This window comes from Molossus molossus, unplaced genomic scaffold, assembly GCF_014108415.1.
Source record: "Molossus molossus isolate mMolMol1 unplaced genomic scaffold, mMolMol1.p scaffold_m16_p_12, whole genome shotgun sequence".
Classification (NCBI taxonomy): Eukaryota; Metazoa; Chordata; class Mammalia; order Chiroptera; family Molossidae; genus Molossus; species Molossus molossus.
The window spans coordinates 44,558,445-44,583,087 of NW_023425347.1; the positions used below are offsets into that span (position 1 = coordinate 44,558,445).

The following is a 24,643-nucleotide window of genomic DNA, read 5'->3' on the forward strand; positions in this document are numbered from 1 at the left end:
ATTACCATGTGATCCAGCAATTTCACTTCTGAGTATATACCCAAAAGAACTGAAAGGAAGGACCTGAGAAATTATTTGTATAGCCACGTTCACAGTAAGCAAAAGGAAAGGTTAAACACAATGCAAGTGTCCTGCTATGGATAAACAAAACGTGATATATACATACAATTGAATGTTGTTCAACCTGGAAAAGGAAGGAAATTCTAACAAGCTACAATGGATGTACCCTGAGGAAATTATGCTAAGTAAAATAAGCCAGTCACAAAATGACTTACTGTGTAATTTCACTTAAGAGGTACCCAGACTAGTAAAATTCATGGAGACAGAAAGGAGAATGGTGGTTGCTAGGGGGTGGTAGAAGAGTTGCAGTTTAATGGCTGTAGAACTTTAGTTTTACAAGGTGAAAAGAGTTCTGGAGATCGGTTGCACAACCTTGCGAATGTACTTAATACTACTGGGCCATACACTTAAAAATGGTTAAGATGAGCCCTGGCTGGTTTGGTTCAGTGGTTAGAGCATTGGCTTAAGGACCGAAGGGGTCTCCTGTTTGATTCCTGTCAAGAGCATGTACCTGGGTTGCAGATTCTGTCACTGGCTGGTTGGGTTCATTTGGGAGGCAACCAATTGATGTGCTTCTCTCACATCGATGTTTTTCTTTCTCTCTCCGCCTCTTCCCTCTCCCTCTGTCCCTTCCACTCTCTCTGAAAATCAATGGAAAAATATCCTTGGGTTAGGATTAACAAAAAAGTTAAGATGATAAATTTATATTATCTGTATTTTAGCAAAATTAAATAAACACTTAAAAACAAATAGTAACTTTGAAAAATATTTTTAGTATAGAAGGCAAGATTAATTTTATGAGAAGAGGCTATGACCTAATATTAAAAAGGACAAGAGAGCCCTGGCCAGTTTGGCTCAGCGGTTAGAGCATTAGCCTGTGGTCCAGAGAGACCTGGGTTCAGTTCCCGCTAAGGGCACGAACCTCAGTTGCAGTTTGTCCTAGGCCCTGGTTGGTCGTGCGGGTGGCAGCCACTCAATGTGTCCCTTTCACATCGATGTTTCTCTCTCTCTCTCTTCCTCTCTCTCCCTCCCACTCTATCTGAACAAAAAAATGGAAAAATGTCCTCGGGTGAGGATTTAAAAAAAAAAAAAAAAAAGGACAAGAGATTTAAGGAAGCAGTTAATAAAAGAGCAAATCTAGGAGGCTGTAAAATTTATGAAAAGACACTCAAATGCACTGATTGTGAAGTAATGCAAATTAAAATACTAGTCAAATATAGCGATATACCCATCAAATGACAGGAGCAACCCTGACCAGTGTTGCTCAGTTGGTGTACCCATGCACCCAGGGGTTGCCAGTTCAATTTCCGGTCAGGGTACATGCCTGGGTTGTGGGCTCAGTCCCTGGTGGGGGATGTGCAGAAGGCAGTTGATAGATGTTTCTCTTTCTCCCTTTCTCTAAAAGTCAATAAAAATTCTTTTTTTACAAAACTTTTTTTTTCTTTATTGAATTTAGAGAGAGAGGAAGGGAGAGGAAGAGATAGAAACATCGGTGAGAGAGAATATCAACTGGCTGCCTCCTGTATGTCCCCCACTGGGGATTGGGCCCACACCTGGGCATGTGCCCTGGCTCGGAATCGAACCGGCAACCTCTTGGTGCATGGGTCGATGCTCAATCCCTGAGCCATACTGGCTGGGCTCAATAAAATTCTTTAAAAAGGGAAAAAAAACAAACAGTGATACCTATTGCTAGTAGAGAAAATGGTGGTGCTGTGCAGAATATGGTATTGCCTTATATTATTAATGGAAAGGTAAGTTGTCTAACATTTTTGGAACATAATTTTGCAAAATCTATTTTTATAAACTGGTCCATATAAAGTTGTACTTATAGAAATGTTTTTTTTTTTTTTTTTTTTATTTTTTATCCTCACCCGAGGATATTTTTCCATTTTTTGTACAGATAGAGTGGGAGGGAGAGAGAGAAACATCGACGTGAAGGGACACATCAAGTGGCTGCCACCCGCACGACCAACCAGGGCCGGGGACAAACTGCAACCGAAGTACGTGCCCTTAGCGGGAACCGAACCCGGGTCTCTCTGTACCGCAGGCCGACGCTCTAACCGCTGAGCCAAACTGGCCAGTGCTATAGAAATGTTTTTAATGGCAGGTTAAGGAAACAAAGTGAATGTTTATTGAGAGAAAAGTTAATTGAATAATTTATACAATATATGCATCGTGACATATGTGTATTCATGAAAAAGTTAACATTAGGGGGATAGATGTCAAAGTACTATTGACAAAAAAAATGCCATATATATCTCTGTATTTTGTGTATGATTTTATAAGAATGGAAAAATAGCCCGGCCTGTGTGGCTAAGTGGTTGAGCATGCACCAAGAGGTCGCAGGTTCAATTCCCGGTCGGGGCACATGCCCGGGTTGTGGGCTAGATCCCAAGTGAGGGACCATTCGATGTTCTCTGTCATCGATGTTTCTGTCTCTCTCCCCCTCTCCCTTCCTCTCTCTCTAAAATCAATAAAGAAAAAAAAATTTAAAAAAAGAATGGAAAAATACTGAAGCATACATACAAGGCTTATATAGTGCAGGTATGCTGGTGTTAAATTCTTTCAGTTTTTGTATGTCTAAAGAAGTCTTTATTTTTGAAAGGTGTTTCCTAGGTATGGAATTCTAAGTTGACATGTCTTTTTTCAGTACTGTAAAAATGTTGCTCCACTGTCTTCCCATTGCATTGTTTCTAGTAAACATTATCGGTCTCTCTTGACTGCTTTGAAGATGTAGTTTTTATTACTGGTTTTAAGCAACTTGTTTTTGATGTTGCCATGGTATAGTTTTTTCATGTCTTATGCTTTAACTTTGTGTTGCATCAAAATTGTACATTTTTAATTTTCATCAAATTTGGACTTTTCCACCCAGCTGAGTAATGCTCTTACTTAATTCTCTCAGTTTTTGTGTTTCAATTTGAATAGTTTCTTTTGCTTTTTCTTCAAGTTCATTATTGTTTTGCATTGTCTAATCTACTGTTAATCTCATCCACTGTAATTTTCACCTCAGACACTATTTCATTTTAAACATTTAGTAACTTGATTTAGGTCTTTTTTATTTTCCTTCCATGTCTTTCCTTAGCATGCGTCCTTTATTCCATCATCTGTTACTTCTGGGTTTCTTTTTTTTTTAATTTTTTTCTTTATTGATTTTAGAGAGAGAGGAAGGGAGAAGGGAGAGAGAGATGGAAACATCAATGAGAAAGAACATTGATTAGCCGCCTCCTGCATGCCCTCCACTGGGGATTGGGCCCGCAACCTGGGCATGTACCCTGACTGGGAATTGAACCAGCAACCTCTTGGTTCATGGGTGAACACTCAACCACTGAGCCACACCAGCTGGGCTTTTCTGGGTTTCTTTTTTTCTCTCCTCACTGCGGGTCAGATTTTCCTTCTTTGTGTGTCTTAAATTTTTTTATTGGATGTCAGACATTGTCATTTTACCTTGTTAGGTGCTAGGTTTTTTCATACCCTTAAATATCCTTCAGCATTGTTCTGGGAAACAGTTACATTTCTTAGGAACAGTTTGACCCTATAATACTAGCTTTTGAGCTTTTTAAAGGCAGAGCCTTCTGAGTACTCTTATTTTATTCCCTGTATATTATAGAGTCTTTCAACTCTGGCTGATGGAAACACAAACTTGTATTGGCTTTGAGAATTGTTCTGCCTACTCCTTTCCAGTAGTTCTTTCCTGCTTAGGGTAGTTTGTTTATTTATTTATTTTACATATGTTTTTATTGATTTTTTTTAGAGAGAGAGGAAGGGAGAGAGAGATAGAAACATCAGTGTGAGAGAGAAACATCAATTGGATGCCTCCTGCATGTCCCCTTCTGGGGATCAAGCCCGAAACCCAGGCATATGCCCTGACCAGGAATGGAACTGGGACCTCTCAGTCCATGGGCTAACACTCAGTCCACTAAACCACACCTGCTGGGAATGCTTAGTTTAATCACTTGAGCATGCTGAAGACAATTGTTCTCTCTCTCTAAATCCTGTGAGTTTACTCCATTTAGTTCTTTCCTCTCTGTTACTCTGCTTTGTGATTTTTAGCTACCTTGGTCTCCCTGGATTTTCAACTGTTCTCTATCTGTACTGTGTCCTAGACATTTTCTCCAGGCAATAAGCTGAGACAGTCGACTTGTTTTTTATCTTTTAAGGGGATCAGTGTCCTGCACTTCCTGTTGTGCTGTGTCTGAAAACCATTGTTTGATGTATCTTGTCTGGCCTTTTAGTTATTTAAGGCGAGAGAGTAAATCTGCTCCCTGTTACTCCATCATGGCCGGCAGTAGAAGTAATTGTCTAAGAGGGAAGAGATACCTAACCACAAAAGGAAGTGAGAGGTGGGTGGGAAAGGTTGCCAACCCCTTCCCCAAATACTAAGAAATAGAAAATCTTAACAGTTGTTTTAACTTCATGCTCTGAATGTTCAGATCATAGCTTATTTAATATTATTTAATGTTTAGTAATAATGATGTATTCTCTATTAACCCTAGAGTGATTTCTGTTGTATTTTGTAGGTAACAATGTAATATTGGACTCATTGATTTGATTTTATTGAACGTTTTTACTAATTTGTTTAATGTTTTTACTAATATGTTAATATCTCCGTACATTAATAAATCTTAATTTTTTCCTTGTAAGTTTCTAAATTTTTTCCCAGTGTTCTCAAACCCCAAAGATGAATTAAGGACATGAAAAGCCCTATTAAGAATTTATAACCCGAAGAAGATGGAGAAATACTGAGTTAGATCTGAGTCTTTTCCTTGGAAATGACTCTGTATATCCAGTTAGCTCTATAATGTATAAGATTGTAGTGGAGATAGATAAAATTTAGTGATATCATAGTATTCTGATCATTCTTTACCTCATTAGGTTATTGGAGGAAATTAAGTGGATTGCTATTACAAAACACTTGATCTTCTGTTTACTCTAATGGAATGGAGGAAACTTCTGAAGAGTATTGGGAAAATTATAATTGATTTGGGAAACTACCATAGTCTTAAACTGGTGATTTCATGGAGAGGGAGGTATCAGACCTTACTGGTCATTAAAAAAACACTGTATAAAGAAATGATGCTTCAGAGTGAATATATGTATATATGTTTGTGCAATATTGTGTACAAACACACACACATGCACACTCAGACACTCATATTACATGTACTACTTCATTAAATCCTTACAGTAACTCCATAAGTTAGGTATGCCGTTCTGCTCTTACTGGTATCCTTGGGTTTATTTGACCTAAGAGTCCTTGCTCTTACCCATAATATATATGAGTGCATTTAAATCCTAGTTCTGCCAGGTGTTAACAACGTGAACTCTGTCAAATTTGCCCCTTCAGTCTTAGATGCAAATGAAGATAATGGTACCTACCTCACGATTGTTGAAAGAATCATATAATAATGTGGTTCTCAACTTGGGATGATTTTGCCTCCTAGAGGACAATTTCATACTGTGTAGTGATATTCGTTGTTAAAGCTCAGAGTGGTGGTAAGGGTGTTCTAGCAGGAATGTTGCTAAACATCTTACAATGCACAGGACAGCACTGCACAACAAAGAATTATCTGGTCCAAAGTATCAGTGGTACAAGGTTGAAAAACCTTGATATAAAATGACTATCCTGCTATATTACTAAGATACCAGACAATTTCATTTATATTATCCCATTTGAATTTTCTTTCTTTTCAATTTCAGCCTAAGTGTTCATCTTTTTTTAAAGGATAAAAATACTTAAATGGAATAACTTGAATTTTCCCCTTTCATCTATCTCTAAAAAGAAAAATGGAGAAAGGGGGAAAAGCAGTAAAAGTGATGAAGAAATAAACTTACATGGTATCACGAGTGTCAGTATTAATAAAATAGTAGAGACATTCTCAGTGTTTACATTAAGTTCAATTATGAAAACGATTTAAGTATATTTGAAAATATACTCTTGCGTGTGTTTCTTATTTTGTCTTTTAACATTAGCATTTTCAAATTAACTTTTGGTCATTTCTTTCATAGGTATTACCTCATTTGGAAAACCTTGAGAAACAGGAAAAAATCTGTAACAAAATGTCAGGTTTTCGAAATCATTGTTCACATTTGGACTCGGTTGGTGAAATAACAAAAGAAGAGTTAATACAAAAATCTCATGTAAGAAAATAGGGTTTTCTTCCTTAAAAAATTGTTTTTCTCCTGAATATATGTTTTTTATAAATTACTATCATACTCTATGTTCAGAAGTCCACATTTTTTATATATGATAATACTAGTAAATTGTATGTGTTTGGCTGTGTCAAGATAATGATAATGTTTTCTATGTGGTTTTTGTTTCATAGAGTACTTGTCAGGATTGTAAAGTCAGAGGACCAAATCTTTGGGCATGCCTGGAGGTATATATGTGTTTCTTATCTTTTTTTATTTTTTATTTTTTTCTTCTTATATGTGTTTTTTTCCAAATATTTGATATTATAAAAATTTGTATCTGAATAAGGCTAACTAGAAGGTTTTTTGACACTTAAAATATTTTATAAATGAACATATTTTTAATCGAGTTTCCCCTGACCTAAAGATATGTTTTTACTGATTTTTTTTTTAGGACAGAAACATCAATGTGAGAGTGAAACATCCATAAGTTGCCTCCTGCACACCCCCTACTGGGGATTGAGCCAATAACCTGGCATGTGCCCTGACCAGGAATACAACCAGCAACCTTTTGGATGGAAGGATGCTCACCCAACTGTGCCACACTATCTAGGGCTGATTTTACTGATTTTAAAGGGAGGGAAGAAGGGAGAGAGACTTTTAGTAAATCACTAAAATATTTTACACTTTTTTTAATCCTCACCCGAGGACATGTTTCTATTTTTTGTTCAGATAGAGTGGGAGGGAGAGAGAGAGAGACATAAGCATGAAAGGGACACATCGAGTGACTGCCTCCCGCACAACCCAACCAGGGCCGGGGACAAACTGCAACCAAGGTACATGCTCTTAGTGGGAACCAAACTCGGGTCTCTCTGGACCACAGGCCAAAGCTCTAACCGCTGAGCCAAACCAGCCAGGGCTACACGTTTTTTATTAGAGGTGACATAACTTTTAGCTTATAAATATTCTGGGTTTATTCTTTTGTGCCTAGTATCTTTTAGTTAAAATAACTATGGAAAGTCAGTTAATCATTAAGTTTAAAATGCGATAAGAATTTAATTATAAATGTAATTATAATGCTGTTATTGTAATGTGAAATTTGTTGTAAAATATTTTATTTCCCTTTCTGTATAATTGCAGAGTAGATGTTCGTATGTTGGCTGTGGTGAATCACAAGTAGATCACAGCACCATACATTCTCAGGTATGTATATAGAAAATTTTCATGCAGAGCATTTTTTTTTAAGAAAGCCTGAAGGAGAGGAAAGCAAATTCAACATTATTTATTGAAATTATAATTTGAAATTTTGCCCTTTTTTATGTAAGAGGAATTAAAGCTTAGTTTATACTCTTTAAAAGGGAGTATAAAGAGGGGAATTGCTAAAAAGATCAGTATTAGAATGAGATTGTAATTAATAGTAATGATTTAAGAATTATTTCTCCTGATGTTATACCTCCTGATATATGGAGGTGATAGCTGGAATATTACGAGGATATGATGGAAGTAGGAGTGAATGCCTTGGCTTATGACATTGCTGGCTAACTTCAAATTTTAACTCATTACCTTTTCTTGCACATTCTGAAATTGGAGTTCCCATTCTCCTTCACCCTAGTTTTTTGGTGCTCTTGCATAATTCTGGTGTGCCTCTTTTATGGAGTTAGGTAGAGCTTCCATTCTAAACTGTGATTCTTGAGAACGAACAGTCTTTTTTCACCTTTATCTCTCTACAGCATCCACTGTTCTTAACCAGGGTTCCTCAAATGAGCTAATTAAGCCTTAACACCCTAAGACCCTCAGAGGCATCATTGTATTTAATTTACTTAAATTTTTTTACGCATCTAGAATGGTAGTGCTGTGTACCATTCTTGGGAGAAATGAGAAACTAGTTACTCGGTTCATTTTCCAGAGGACATAATTCTCTTACAGCAATTCAGTTGAGAAAGGCAAGAGTTTTACATACCTAAGATAACATATTCGCTATTACTTGAGCTGTTTTGTGCTTTAACTCATGCCATGTTTATTCTTTTGCCATTCTTATATCCTAGAATAGTTACTGTTATTGTCAGGTATTTTCTTGTAGTATGCTTATTTGCTAATTGCAAAGCAGAGTCTTATACTGTTGTGTTTTATTTTCATAATGAATAGTTGTGAAAAATTACAATAGAATAACTTCTAGAATAGATGTAGATATTGTTACTATTCACTATACTTTATCAGTTTATTGAAAGAATGATTTTGGTGTTCGAGTTTAACTCTTCTCTTTTGAATATATTGTTACTCATCAAAGGCCAGTAGTTTATCTTCTATGCTCTTTTGAAATGTTTTCAACTATACCTAATTCTGTTTCCTCTCTTTGTCCCTGTGAAATTATACAGGAAACAAAGCATTATTTAACTGTGAACCTTACCACTCTTCGAGTATGGTGTTATGCTTGCAGCAAAGAAGTGTTTTTGGACAGGAAATTAGGAACTCAGCCTTCATTGCCTCATGTAAGACCGCTTCACCAAACACAAGAAAATAGTGTCCAGGTAATTATCTGAATTTATTTAATTAAAATATCAAATATTTCAGGTAATAATTTCAGAATTTGTTATGTTGTTGAAATTTAAAAGAACCCCACCAAACTTGTACTGTAAAAAATGTTCATAATGTGCCTCTTTTTCTCAGTTCAAACACTGAGGCTGGCCTTTGTTTTGTTTTTTTAAGTTTTTTTTTTTTAATCTTTATTGTTGAATGTAGAATGTATTACAGATGTTCCACATTTTCCCCCATTGACTCCCTCCTCCCCACTCCTGCCCCGCTCCCGCCTTTTCCCACACTATTGTCTGTGTCCATTGGTTATGCATATAAGTTCTTTGGTTTATTTCTTCTCACCCCCAACCCCTTTCCCTTTGAGGTTTGTCAGTCTAGCAATGAATTTGTACTTCTTAATCCCTTCACCTTTTTCACCCATTCTCCCGACCCCCTCCCATCTGGCAACCAACAAAATGTTCTCTGTATCTATGAGAATGTTTCTGATCTACCTGTTCATTTTGTTTGTAGATTCCATTGTCGATAGATATGTGTTCATTGCCATTTTGTTTGTTCATATATTGTATCTTTTTCTTCAAAAAGACCCTTCAACATTTCATATAATAACGGTTTGGTGGTGATGAACTCCTTTAACTTTTTCTTGTCTGGGAAACTCTTTATATGTCCATTGATTCTAAATGACAGCTTTGCAGGATAGAGTAATCTTGGTTGTAGGTTCTTGCTTTTCATCACTCTGAATATTTCTTGCCACTCCCTTCTGGCCTGCAAAGTTTCTTTTGAGAAATCAGCTGACAGCCTTATGGGAACTCCCTGTAGGTAACTAGCTGCCTTTCTCTTGCTCCTTTTAAGATTCTCTCTTTGTCTTGAACCTTTTGCATTTTGATGATGATGTGTCTTGGTGTGGGCCCCTTGGGGTTCATCTTGTTTGGGGCTCTCTGTGCTTCCTGGACGTGTATGTCTGTTTCCTTCACCAAGTTAGGAAAGTTTTCTGCCATTATTGTTTCAAACAGGTTTTTGATTTCTTGTTCTCGCTCTTCTCCTTCTGGCACCCCCAAGATGCGAATGTTGGCACGCTTGAAGTTGTCCCAGAGGCTCCTTACACTATCCTCATTTTTTTGGATTCTTTTTTCTTTTTGCTGTTTTGATTGGGCGTTTTTTGCTTCCTTATATTCCAAATTGATGGTTTGCTTCTTGGATTTACATATTCTATTATTGAAGCTGTGTAAATTATTCTTTATTTCAGTTAATGCCTCCTTCAATTCTGACTGGTCCTTTTTAATGCTCTTGAGGCCCTCACTAAGTTCACTGAGGTTCTCACTGAGTTCATTGAGTATCCTTATAAGCAGTATTTTGAACTCAGCATCTGTTAGGTTGCTTATCTCCATGTCGCTTAGTTCTTTTCTTGGGGTTTTGTTCTGTTCTTTCATTTGTGACCTGTTTCTTTGTCTCCTCATTTTGGCTACCTCCCTGTGTGTTTCTGTGTATTACTCAACGAGCGGTATGGGGCTAGCTGAGACCAGATGCTGCTCGTTTGAAAGAATTTAGGAAAAATCTGAAGCAGGATCCAAGACAGGCCAATCCTATGGTTAAGCAACTGGCAACAGCTTGGGTGGGCCTGAAAGTTAGGTGGGGTGGGGCGGGGCCTCAGGGAGTCACCAGAGCTGGGCTACCGGTGTGAGCCAGGTTGCTGAAGTCCCAGATATGGCAGGTGTCTGCCGCCCTAGGGAAGGGCTCTCCAAAGGAACAAAGGCCTCTGACAGCACGTTTGTCCCGGATAAAGCCCCCTGTCCAGCCCTTGCTCCAATACCAAACAGCTCAGTTCTTCCCTGTGTGTCTCTGGCACCCCTGGAGCTGCCTCCCCTCCAAGCTTAGAGGGAGAGAGTCCGAGAAGTCAGTGTGCGGGCCCTTTAAGGAGCTGCCTGGGGCTCCAGCCGTGTCAGCTTCCCTGAGCCTCAGTTCCTGCTGGTTTTTCCAGCCAGAAGTTATGGGGACTTCTCTCCCTGGCACTGGAACCCTGAGTGGGGCATCTGGTGTGGGATGGGGACCCCTCAGTCCTCAGGAAGGACCTTCCCAGCCCAAGTATTCTGATTTTTATCCGCCACACGTGGGTGTGGGACCAGCCCGTCTGGCCTCCGGCCCTCGCACCTCTTCCCCTCCTACCAGTCTGGATGTGGCTGCTGCTTTAATTCTGTAGTTGTAGGACTTCCATTCAGGATGATTTCAGGCGGTTTTGAATGATGGTTGTTCTGTAGTTTAATTGTAACTTTGATGTGGTTGTGGGAGGACGTGATACCGCGTTTACCTACGCCGCCATCTTGACCGGAAGTCCTGGCCTTTGTTTTTTTATAGAATGACAGGTTAGGGTGAGATTGAAGTCCATCTCACTGAAAATGGGAAGGTACCTGATATGTTTTAAAACCTTAAACACTATTTAAACTAGTGTGTTTTTTTTTTAAATCTTTTTTCTAGCAAGTCTGATTCTAGAAGCCTTCTTTGATGGGGAGTAACAAATATAATTCAGTTCCCTTTTCCTCGTTTACTTCCCATCTCCACCCCCATTTGCATTACTGTGAACATTTACAATTTATTGAAAATCAGAATATATTAAAGCTTACCATCAGTCTTTGGTTACAAAATATGTATAAGCTTGGGAAGATTGCCCACTTAATTTTGAGAGTTTTCTAGTTATAAGAAAATAGAAAAAGGGAAATGAAAAAATTAAAATAGTTGGCTTCTAACTTACTCTAGTCATCATTTGCTCTGTATGTTTTAATTAACACATTAGTGAGTTTTTCCTCAAAAGTGTTATGTATTTCTATACTTGTTCTTGACACCAGCTCTCTTAGATTTTTCTGTTGTGTATTTGTATTACATTCTGATAGTAGACATCTATGATAATAAATTTGCTTGCCTCACACATATAACTTAAGGTGACTAGATTTTAGACAAGGTCTATTTCTTGCATCTCTAGATTCACAGTCTAATGGCTCTAGTTAATAAATTACCACTATTACTGTTTCTCCCACTGATACCTATTTATCATTCAGAAATGTATTTTTTGTTATTTTTGAGTGTCTTCTTAGTTTGAGAATAAGTTTTCTTGAACATTCTTACTTTTTTTTTTTTAATCCTCACCCACGGACCTTTTTTCCATTTTTGTTCAGATAGAGTTGGAGGGAGAGAGAGGAAGAGACAGAGAGAGAGAGAGAAACATCGACGTGAAAGGGACACATCGAGTGCCTGCCTCCCGCATGACCCAAACCAGGGCTGGGGACGAATCGCAACTGAGGTACACGCCTTTGGTAGAAATCGTACCCACGACTCATTGATCCACAGGCTGATGCTCTAACCGCTGAACCAAACCGGCCAGGGCCCTTCTTACATTATTAACAAAAATGTGATAACTAAAGAACTGATAGCAATTTTTATTTTTTATTTTATATATTTATTTTTTTGTTAATCCTCACTTGAGGATATTTTTCCATTGATTTTTAGGTAGAGTGGAAGGGAAGTAGGGAGGGGGAGAGAGAGAGAGAAACACCCATGTGAGAAAGACACATTGATTAGTTGCCTCTCACACGACCCCCACTGGATTAAACCTGCAACTGAGGTACATGCGCTTGACCAGGAATCGAACTTGCATCCCTTCAGTCCGCAGACTGATGCTCTAACCACTGAGCCAAGCCGGCCAGGGCTGATAACATTTTTATAAGGGCAATACTCAAAAGGTGGCTGAAAGAATAAGTGCAGATAATTCACAAAGAAGTACAAATAAAAACACATTGAGAAAATAATCATCACTAACTAAAGAAAAGTAAGTTAAAACAGCCATCTGTTGCCATTTCTGTCAGAAGATTGCAGACTCTTAGTGAACGTTGAGTGTGGTTGAATAAATGTATTGATACTTCTTTGGTGGTTTGTAAATATATAATTCTCCAGTGAGTTATATTTTCAGTACTTAAAATACATTACTTTCATGTAACTTACTGATGATCCATTGTTGAAGAAATTACTAGAGGAAAAAAAGTTACTTGTACAAAATTTTTGAGGTACAAAATTTATACGTTGTTTGAACCCAGTTTCCTCAGAGCATTAGTTATAAAATAAGTGTTGGAAACCATTCAAATATCATTAAAAATTTTCAAATAGAAAATTTTTTGTAGGAGGTAAGATGTGGAATGAATTTTTTAAAAGACTGCATTTCTCTGTATTTAAATACCACAAAATGAGAATATGGGGCCTACTCAAGTGTTCAGTATCTGCAAGTGCCAGGAAGATGAAGTGGCCATATAAAGTGTGTCATTGTAAGGGAATATGCATGCATTATACAGGCAGAATAAAGCTATAACTTGGAGAACCAGAGCACATGCTAAGAACATGCTGCTATTCAGTTTCCTTCTCCAACTAAATATACTTTGATCTTTTGCTATTATAAGAGAACTTGCCAAATCTGATTATGTGAGCTTTCCCAATTTTTAAAATATTAGCTCAAAGTTTTGCTTTTGCTGTTAAATAGTATGGGTTCCCATTTGACCAACAGGTCACCAGTTGCATAAATTAAGTTGTCATAAGTTAAGCTAATTCTTGGAAATTAATATTGGAATATTTTATTTTTATTTAAAACAAATTATATGCATAAAAGGATGCAAAATAAGTATATTAACAAGTATAAGGAGATATTATAGAAGTCTACAGATAAGTTATGATGGAAAAGTTTTAGTATTTTATTTTTCCTGTAAAAATTTAGAAAAAGACGATGTAGGATATGTGCACTTAGGTCTTTTATGTTATGATGTGACCTTACTGAATTGGAGTGAATTGTGTTTAAATTCAGAAAAGTCATAAGTGGCTTTGTTATTCAAGTATATATGTTAATAAAGGTAGAATGGCATGCTATTACCAAGTATAGATCCTTATTAGTTTCAAAATATAAGTGTAAATTTTATTCTAATTGATAATATCTTGAATTCTTACTAAAAATAACATCTCCTAAGTTTTAGACTGTAGGAGGTATATGAGGTAAAATTAAAACTTTTTAACATAATAGATTTAAGTCTACTATCTTTTCTGTTATCAAGGATTTTAAAATATCCAGTAACACGACATTAAAAACTCCTCGGGTTGCTGTATTTGATGATCTGGATATAGAAGTGGAAGAAGAAGACAAGCTTAAGGCAAGAGGTAAAATAATTATCTTATGTAACCCTCTTTGTATGGTCCTGTTCATTTCTTTAGTAAACTGTGTAATGTGGAAAATTTCAAAATTTTCACATTACACAGTTGAGAAAGGAACTCTACAGATGATAATTACCAAAAAAAAAAATTTTTTTTTTTGAAATGCAGCCTAGTAAAGTTGTATTTGCAAAAAAAGCAGACTGATAACTTTGAGTGATGTTTGGTTTCTCTGTCATCACTTTACAAAAACCAAAGTTTTTAGTATAAATTATCTGTACATAATTTAGCACAAATTTTCTGTTTTGTAATTGATATAAGGGAATTTTAAGTGTATATTTAAATAACTGTCTGAAAATTAACACTTTGGTATAAGTCTGACCCCTCTGAGTTGTGCAGGTTGTTATTTTATATTTCCATAAAGTATTTTGTACTTCCTTTTTTTTTTTTATCCTTACCTGAGGACATCCTTCCACTTTTGTTCAGATAGAGTGGGAGGGAGAGAGAGAGAGAAAAACATCGACGTGAAAGGGACATATCGAGTGGCCGCCTCCCGCACAACCCCAACTGGGACTGGGGACAAACTGCAACCAAGGTACGTGCCCTTAGTGGGAACTGAACCCGGGTCTCTCTGGACTGCGGGCCGACGCTCTAACCGCTGAGCCAAACTGACCAGGGCTCCTTTTTTTTTTTTTAATTGATTTTTTAGAGATAGAGGAAGGGAGAGAGAGAGAGACATCGATTGGCTGCCTTCTGCAAACCCCATACTGGGGATCAAGCCCGCAACCTAGTCATGTGCCCTGACTAGGAATCAAACTGGGACCTCTCCGTCCATGGGATGACACTCAATCCACCAGCTGGGCTATTTTGTATTTTCTTTTTAAGAATTTTTTTCCTTTATTGATTTTAGAGAGAGAGGAAGGGACAGAGAGAGAGAGGAAGAGACACTGATGAGAGAGAACATTGACTGTCTGCCTCTTGCAGGCCCCCCACTGGGGATTTGGCCCACAACCTGGGCATGTGTCTTAACTGGGAATTGAACCAGCGACCTCTTGCCGCATGGGTCAGTGCTCAACCACTGAGCTACACTGGCCAGGCTATTTTATATTTTCTTACTATAGTTTGGGATCCATAATAATTACCATACATAGTTACATATTCAGTAAACACTTATAAAATTGAATCATTGCATTATTTTTATTTTTATTTTTTATCCTCACCCGAGGATATTTTTCCATTTTTTGTACAGATAGAGTGGGAGGGAGAGAGAGAGAGAAACATCGACATGAAGGGACACATTGAGTGGCTGCCACCCGCACGACCAACCAGGGCCGGGGACAAACTGCAACCGAAGTACGTGCCCTTAGCGGGAACCGAACCCGGGTCTCTCCGGACTGCAGGCCGACGTTCTAACCGCTGAGCCAAACTGGCTAGGGCTGAATCATTGCATTATTGAATGATGACATAACTTCTGCTTTGTCTTGATAGGTCTTACAGGTTTGAAAAATATTGGCAACACTTGTTATATGAATGCAGCTTTGCAGGCTCTTTCTAACTGGTAAGTAGAGAAATTAATTTTGTTTTGTGTAGTTTTTTTTTTTTATCCTCATCCAAGGACATTTTTGCATTTATCTTCAGATAGAGAGGGAGAGAGGGCGGTGAAGAAAGAGAGAGAAACATTGATGCAAGAAAGACGCATCAAGTGGTTGCCACCCACACGACCCCATCCCGGGCCAGGGACAAACTGCAACCGAGGTACGTGCCCTTAGTGGAAACTGAACCCGGGACTCTCCGGTCCTCAGGCCGGCGCTCTAACCACTGGGAAAAATTGACCAGGGCAGTTTGTATAGCTTTTTAAAATTACTCTGAGCAGAGAACCATGTAGCTGTAGTACGATTTTTTTTTAAAAAGAAGTGGGAGGAGAAAATAAATACACTTTAATAGTACCATGGGAAAGAGTTAACAAATCTGTTCAGTTCCCCTAGCCAGCAGAAGTCTATAAATTTCTGGCTCTACTTCTTCCCTTACCCACCTCAACACATAATTTTTTTCTTCCCATTTTCTGACTTGCCCCCATTTAGAAAATTATGTGGATTAACTAAAACTAAATATTTTAATAGTCCTGAAAAGTTACCTCCTCTTTCTTGTTGAGTAACTCTCAAAATAAAGTAGGCAAGAAACTGGATTGGATGGAATGTTCTGTATGTGTCTGTTAGGCTCATCTGGTCTTACATGTAACTTAAATCCAATGTTTCCTTACTGATTTTTCTGATAGGATGATCTGTTTGTTGTTGAAAATGGAGTATTGAAGTCCTCTACTATTACTCTACTACTGGTGTAATAGATCTCTTATTAATAGCTTTATATATTTAGGTGTTCCTATATTAGGTACACATACATATTTACAGATGTTGTCCTTTTGATGAATTGACCCTTTTATCATTATATAATGACCTTCTTTATCTCTCATTACAGCTTTTGAGTTAAAGTCTATTTTGTCTAATATAAGTATAGCTACCCATGTTCTCTTTTTCCACTTGCATGGGATATCTTTTTACGCTAGTTATTGCAGGCCAGGATTTGGTCCTTTGGCAGTTTCCTATAAGTGAATAAATTCTCAGAGTTTACCTCAAGTAATCAAGTTCATTGCTTTATAAATTGCTAAATTGAGCCACTGGATGTATATCAGTACCACTTACTGGGATATAGTAGCAAGCTGACTCACTTGAAAATTAAATTTTGAGCATGTTAAATTTGAGATGCCCAAGATAGCCATTTGTTTGGGCATTTGATGTAAATCTGGAGTTTAGATGAGATGTTTGACTTTGGAAAATTTGACTGTCATTGGCATATGTGAAAATTAAAGGTTACCCAGGGAAAAGTGTATGTAGGGAAGAGAGGAAAAGTTATAGGATCCAGTCCTGAGGAACCCTGATATTTAGATATCTGGTAAGAGCAGAAAGAACAATAAAGAGAGAAAAGAGTTGTCACAGACATGAAGAAGAAAAGTACATTCAGTTGGTCAAGAGAAGGGTTGCTCAGGAATGAGGGCATAAGTCACCTGTGACAAATGCTACTCAAAGGAAAGTGAAAGGTATTAACTGGATCTGACAGCATTGAGGACTCTGATATGGTGGAGTCAAATCTGGTTTGAATGGGTTGAGCAAGAATATGAAGAAATGAATGTGAAGCTATAAAAGAGAACAAAGAAATAATAGATACAGGGATCTCTGTACTGTTAGTACATTGAATGATGACATGCAATCAGTATTAAGCTTGATTATGCTCTATTAACATATTTCTTTGTTTTAAATTAGCCCACCGTTGACACAGTTTTTTCTTGATTGTGGAGGACTAGTTCGAACAGATAAGAAACCAGCCATTTGTAAAAGTTATCTCAAACTGATGACAGAACTGTGGCATAAAAGCAGGTATGTACTTAATATATTTGTTTTCTTTATTGTTTTTAAATAATATAATGCCCTAGCCAGGTAGCTCAGTTGGTTAGTGTCCTCCCGAATGCCAAGGTTTCAGGTTTGATCCGGGTCAGGGCACATACAAGAATCAACCAATGATGGCATTTTTACACCAATAATTCACTCTCAGAAAGAGAAACTAAAAAATATCCCATTTACCATTACAACAAAAATACGATACCTAGGAATAAACTTAGCCAAGGAGGTAAAAGACCTGTTTTTGGAAAACCATAGGACATTGAAAAAAGAAATAAAGGAAGATACAAACAAGTGGAAGCATATACCGTGTTCATGGATTGGAAGAATTAACATCATTAAAATGTCCTTACTACGCAAAGCAATCTATAGATTCAACACAATTCCTATTAAAATACCAGTGGCGCCCTGGCCAGTTTGGCTCAGCGATCGAGCATTGGCCTGCAGACCAGAGAGCCCTGGGTGTTCGGTTCCTGCTAGGGGCACGTACCACAAAAAAAAAAAAAAAAAAAATACCAGTGGCATATTTCACATATCTAAAACAAATACTCCACAAGTTTATGTGGAACCAAAAAAGACCCTCACTGGCCTAACCAATCTTGAGAAAGAAGAACAAACTTAGAGGGATCACAATACCGGATATCAAACTATACTACAAAGCCATAAAGCCATTGTAATCAGAACAGCCTAGTACTGGCACAAGAACAGGAACATAGGCCAAAGGAACAGAAGAGAGACCCCAGAAATTGACCCATGTTAATATGGTCATTTAATATTTGACAAAGGAGGTAAGGGCATACAATGAGTAAAGAGTCTCTTCAATAAATGGTGTTGGAAACTTGGACCAGTACATGCAAAAAATGAAACTAGACCACCAACTTACACCTACACAAGAAAAAACTCAAAATGGATAAAAGACTTAAATGTAAGTTGTGAAACAATACAAATCCCAGAAGAAAACATAGGCAGTAAAATCTCAGACATCTCACATAGCAGTATTTTTTGCCAATACATCTCTTAGGGCAAGAGAAACAAAGGAAAAAAATAAACAAATGGGACTACATCAAACTAAAAGGTTTCTGTACAGCAAAAGAAACCACCAAAAAATGAAAAGGCATCCTACTGTATGGGAAAACACACTCACCAGTGATACATATGATAAAGGGTTAATTTCCAAATATATAAGAACTCACACTCAACACCAGGAAGATGAATAGTTCAATTAAAAAAATGGGCAAAGGACCTGAATAGACACTTCTCCAGAGAGGACATACAGATGGCCAATAGAAATACTATGAAAAAAATGCTCAATGTCACTAATCATCAGAGATGCAAATTAAAACTATAATGAGGTACACCTGCCAGAATGGCAACTATTAGTAAATCAACAAACAACAAGTGCTGATGAGGATGTGGAGAAAAGGGAACCCTAGTACACTGCTAGTGGAAATGCAGACTGGTGCCACCACTGTGGAACTGCCCTTTGACCCAGAGATCTCACTTCTGGGAATATATCCTCAGAGTCCTGAAACACCAATCAGAAAGAATATATCCACCCCTATATTCATAGCAGTGTTATTTACAATAGCTAACATCTGGAAACAGCCCAAGTGCCCATCAGTAGATAAGTGGATTAAAGGCTGTGGTACATTTACAAAATGGAATACTACATGGCTGTGAAAAAGAAGGATTTCTTGCCCTTTGTGAGAGCATGGAAAGACCTGGAGATTATTATGCTAAGCAAAATTAGTCAAAGAAAGACAAAAATCACGTGATCTCACTTATATATGGAATCTAATGAACAAAATTAACTGACGAACAAAATAGGTCTAGGTTCATGGAACAGACTGACAGATCTCAGAGGGGAGGAGGGTAAGGAGGATTGGAAGATATTAACCAAAGACCATATATGCATATATGCATAGCCCATGGACACAGACAATAGTGTAGGGAAGGACAGGATTGGTTGGAGGGGGATCAAGGGGGAGAAAATTGAGGACATTTGTAATACTGTCAATAGTAAACTAAAAAAAGAATCGACCAATGAATGCATAAATAAGTGGAACAAGAAGTCGATGTCTCCCTTCCTCTTTTTCTAAAATCAGTAAATTTAAAAAAATTTATAAAAATATCATAAATATTAAAAGGATGCTGGTGCATTTGTAGAGCTGAAAAATGTAGAGACTGATTTGAGACAAGTTCACTTTGGGGCATGTTATATTTGAAACTGAATATGGAATACAGTGTTGAATTGCTGAAGCTCCTATTGATGAAACTTGAGTTTTAGTGAAGGAGTAAGCATTCTCACAGTGCTAAAATCAGACCATTAGATACCTGTACGAATTTTCATTTTTCTGCTTATGTTTATTTGCTTTAAAGTGTAGCATTAGAAGAATAATTGTTGTAATATTTTATTAATTTTCTTTTAAAGCTATTCATAAAACTGTTTTTACCATTAGCCCTTTTTGATGATTCCTAAGAACTGCCCACCCAACTTAACCCCTAAGAAAACAAACACCAAAGCTGTATCTTTAAAATCTTGACTAAATTTTGCTTTTATGCAAGGCTGCTGAGAGCTTAATAGTTTTTAATGTAGAAATTTCAGTAGTTGTGTGGCTGGTATGGCTTAGTGGTTGGGCATTGACCCATGTACCAAGAAGTTGCTGATTGAATTCCCGTCAGGGCATATGCCTAGGTTGTGGCCCTGACCCCCAGTGGGGGGCATGCAGGAGGCGGCCAGTCAATGTTCTCTTTCATCGATGTTTTTATCTCTCTCCCTCTCCCTTCCTCTCTCTCTAAAGTCAATAAAGGGAAAAATTTTTTTTTAAAAAAATTTTAGTAGTTTTTCAAGTTTTAACATTTTATATCCATAAGTTACCCAGTTTTCTTTGCAATATTTGACTCTACTAAGAGTATTTCTTAAGTTAAACAAAAATTTGTTGCTACTGTCATTTCAGTATCCTAGGACAAGAGGATGGTTTTAAAGAGTTCTTTGGAAAGTAAATGTCATTTACATTGTTAACATGAAAGAACTGGGATTCTTCATTGTCCTTTATTCCTATTGGGTATTATCCAATGCTGCTATAGGCTCTCTAAGGAACCTTTCTACATAGCTAGAAGTAGCCCTTAACTGCTATGTTTAAGCTTCTTCGCCCTGAACTCAACTTTAAACTCAATATTCCTGGAAGTTTACTAAACTTCAGAAGTGTCATAGTACAGACTTCTAAGTAATTAAATCTCATATATTGGTTTACTTTTCATGGGTATTTGATGTCTGGTTTTAAATTTTTATTTAGATAGCATACTAGGTACACTTACCTTAATTAACCCAGAAATTTTAAGTAATTGAAATTTTATTTTAAGTACTTAAGTTTTTTTGAAACATTATGTAGTAGAGTATGATCATTTCATTAGAGAACAGAACAATAAAATGTACCCTAAATAGCAGCAATAAGCTGTTCTGACAAGCCTATGAAACACAATACTGGGCAATTTTGAATGCTTTTTTGAAACAAACACTTTCCAATTTAATGCCTTCAATTCTTTTTTTTTTTTAATCCTCACCCGAGGACATTTCTCCATTTTTTGTACAGATAGAGTGGGAGGGAGAGAGAGGAAGAGAGAGAGAGAGAGAAACATCGATGTGAAAGGGACACATCGAGTGGCTGCCACCCGCACGACCAACCAGGGCCGGGGACAAACTACAACCGAAGTACGTGCCCTTAGCAGGAACCGAACCTGGGTCTCTCCGGACCGCAGGCCGACGCTCTAACCGCTGAGCCAAACCGGCCAGGGCTAATGCCTTCAATTCTTGATTACTAATTTCTAAGTAAACAAAAAATCACAAATTTCTCATTAAAAATGTTTTTTTCCTTAGACCAGGATCTGTTGTGCCTACTAATCTGTTTCAAGGAATTAAAACTGTAAATCCAACATTTCGAGGGTATTCTCAGCAGGTAAGTCTTCACTGCTTTTTATTCATAATATTCATCTTTAATAAATTTGCAACATGCCATTATACGTTATGCTATTATGTAATGATTTGTATTTCTTCCTATATAATTTATTTTTATTTTCTTCCTTTGTATCTTTATTAACCAAGGATAATCTTTTATTTTTTGCATATATTTTTCTAACCTTATTTTAATTTTATATTTTTTTACAAATTTTAAATTTTAGGTGGGTAAATATATCAATATATTTCTTCGCTTTTAGCTTTGAAAAGTTCCACATCAGAGATACATTTTCATCTATACTTCTATATCTTTATGCTTTCATTTTTAAAAGCTTTAATTCTTCAATAAATGTTATTTATTTCATATTACAATATGATCCAAATTTTATTTTTCATAAGCAGCTAACAAATTATACCAAACTAAATTTAAGACTTTCTAAATATGATTTTAAAAATTTCTTCCTTATATTAATATAAAAAATAGTCTGTTTCTGGGCTTTCTAATCTATTTCATTGACCTACATTTTTTTTATTAGTACCAATGATAGTTTCAATTATTGTAGCTTTATATAATATCTTTTAATATTCTTATTTTTATTTTTTTTTATCCTCACCCGAGGATATTTTTCCATTTTTTGTACAGATAGAGTAGGAGGGAGAGAGAGGAAGGAAGAGAGAGAGAGAAACATCGACGTGAAGGGACACATCGAGTGGCTGCCACCCGCACGACCAACCAGGGCCGGGGACAAACTGCAACCGAAGTACGTGCCCTTAGCAGGAACCGAACCCGGGTCTCTCCGGACCGCAGGCCAACGCTCTAACCGCTGAGCCAAATATTCTTACCCGGCCCTAACATATTTTTCTTTTTCAAAACAATACCTATTCTGTTCATTTTTTCTTGTGCAAATTCCTGGATCACCAGAGATTGATTTTGTGGATATGAGGTGGGACCTACAAATTTATATATTTAATAAGCATTTCAGCTTGATTAAGGATTTCTCTTTGGATGTAGTACAAGATGGGATAAAGTTTTAATTTTAAGCTACACTTATAAAATATTGGAATGTAGGACATCTCTTGGAATCGTCACATGAAGCAAATCCATGTTTTTTTTATACTTTACTCCTCTACTTTTTAAAATTAGCAGTACTACTTAAAGCTGACCTCCAGATCATCTTCAGTTTTATAATTACTTCTGTTTTGTTTATATAACTTTTTAGAACTTAGTGCTTTCCACACTTCCAATACCTTATGGTTCTACAAAGTTGTGTTTCCTCAGTATAATGCTACACATGTAGTTGATAACCAGATTCTGCATATTTTTCCTTAAGTTTCTACATGCATAGACATTTTTAATGAAGCAGTAATATCTGTTTTGCTTTTATATTAGGATGCTCAAGAATTCCTTCGATGTTTAATGGATCTGCTTCATGAAGAATTGAAAGAACAGGTCATGGAAGTAGAAGAAGATCCTCAAACAATAACAACTGAGGAGGCCATGGAAGAAGACAAGAGCCAATCAGATGTAGATTTTCAGTCCTGTGAATCTTGTGGCAGCAGTGATAAAGCTGAAAATGACAATGGCTCTAGAGGCTTTTCTGAAGATAATAATGAGACAACGATGTTAATTCAAGATGATGAGAACAATTCAGAAATGTCAAAAGATTGGCAAAAAGAGAAGATGTGTAATAAGATTACTAAAGTAAATTCTGAAGGAGAATTAGATAAAGATAAAGACTCTGTGTCTGAAACAGTTGATTTGAATAACCAGGAGACGGTCAAAGTGCAAATCCACAGCAGAGCTTCAGGTGGCGAGTTTATTTTATTTTTTAATATATTTTTTACTTTATTGATTTGAGAGAGAGGGGAAGGATGAGGGAGAGAGAGATAGAAACATTGATGAGGGAGAGCATTGACTGGCCACCTCCTGCATGTTCCCCACTGGGGATTTGGCCCACAACTGGGCACGTACCCTGACCGGGCTCAGGTGACGATTTTAATAATTTGAAAATGGTAGTGTTTCACTGGTACACAGTGGGTGTAAGATGATACTATATTTGTATTTAAGATTATACTTTTAATTTCATCATTTTCAGATTTTCTGAGGGAAAATTATCATGGCATATGGCTAAAATCAAAACATACTTCTGCCGGGCTAGTGTGGCTCAGTGGATTGAGAGGTCCCAGTTCAATTCCTGGTCAGGGCACATGCCTGCGTTGCAGGCTTAATCCCCAGTAGGGGTTGTGCAAGAGGCAGTTTATTGATGTTTCTCAGATCTATGATTATCTGTCTCTCTCCCTAAAAAATCAATAAAAACATATTTTTAAAAAACAGTTCTAATTTACCAGTTTATATTTAGCATAATAAAAACGAAATAGAATGATTAATAATTTTGGCTTAGTATTTTGTGTGTAGTGTGTGACATTATAGTTTAACCATACTAATCTGAAGAAAAAGAGAATGAAATAGTTATGTTTGGGCTTTCTAACTAGTAGAGTTTAACAGTATATGCATATGAGTATTAAGTTTATGACATTTCAAACAGATTCTGTTCAGATCCTGGGAAAAAGCAAAGTAATTCAATTGCAGTTTTGTAAACTTATACACTATTATATTTAGATTGGAGTCATATCAGCTACGAAATATTTGGTGTTAGTGTAGGAGTTTATACTGAACCTCATATGATATATTCTAAGAATAGTCAGTGTTCCTTTGAGAAAGAGCAGTGGGTCAAATGAAAGATATTGAGCTAGACTGCTTTGTATTTTAAATTTATTTCTTCAAGAGTTAACTTACCTTTGCTTAATATGGTATTTACTTCTCCAAAGCACGTAAAATTAAATCATCAGAGGTTCAGATTTTCTGATCTTAAAATAAGTGGCAGACAAGTACCAAAAATAGTGTATTATCTTCTGTAATTACTGAAGAGTAAGAACTGCTAAACAGTTTATTTAGGTATTTGAATGAACCCAAAATTCCTTGAGGAAAAGGATGTTTTCTTAACCAGAGGAATGCTTGTGGTTGACCTGTGTACAGTGCATAAATGCCTTCTAGTCAGGAAAATGTGTAAGGCTCCTTAATTATACTGTCTTTATGTTTAGAAGTTTAGATATATTTAGAAGTTGAATAGTTAATAAATATATGAAATGTCAGCACTGAAATACTTAGCTTAGACTGCTGTCCAGCCGTCCTTGTAAAAAGCCTGGTTAAGGAATATACTCCTTGTTTATTGCTCCATAGTAGGTTTGTTCTTATACATAGTAACTAATTGATGACCTAGAACAGGAAGCTGAGCTTTTACATTTTTTAAAGACCTGATTTGATAAAGACCATATATGGCAC

General features: G+C 36.8%; 1 protein-coding gene across 5 annotated transcripts in view; it reads left to right on the forward strand.

Annotated features, from left to right (window-relative positions):
• The window catches only part of USP33 (ubiquitin specific peptidase 33), a 57,477-nt gene that overhangs the window by 10,843 nt on the left and 21,991 nt on the right, over positions 1-24,643 (forward strand). For 3 of the 5 annotated variants that reach the window (XM_036255973.1, XM_036255974.1, XM_036255977.1), the window contains exons 2-10: positions 6,067-6,198; positions 6,384-6,437; positions 7,330-7,392; positions 8,565-8,717; positions 13,800-13,902; positions 15,382-15,451; positions 17,211-17,324; positions 21,223-21,301; positions 22,691-23,108. In XM_036255973.1, the coding sequence (XP_036111866.1) occupies positions 6,067-6,198; positions 6,384-6,437; positions 7,330-7,392; positions 8,565-8,717; positions 13,800-13,902; positions 15,382-15,451; positions 17,211-17,324; positions 21,223-21,301; positions 22,691-23,108 (1,186 nt within the window). Of the gene's footprint in view, positions 1-4,243; positions 4,401-4,957; positions 5,088-6,066; positions 6,199-6,383; positions 6,438-7,329; positions 7,393-8,564; positions 8,718-13,799; positions 13,903-15,381; positions 15,452-17,210; positions 17,325-21,222; positions 21,302-22,690; positions 23,109-24,643 lie in introns of those variants that run through there. The other 2 variants (XM_036255976.1, XM_036255975.1) reach the window with 2 other exon arrangements.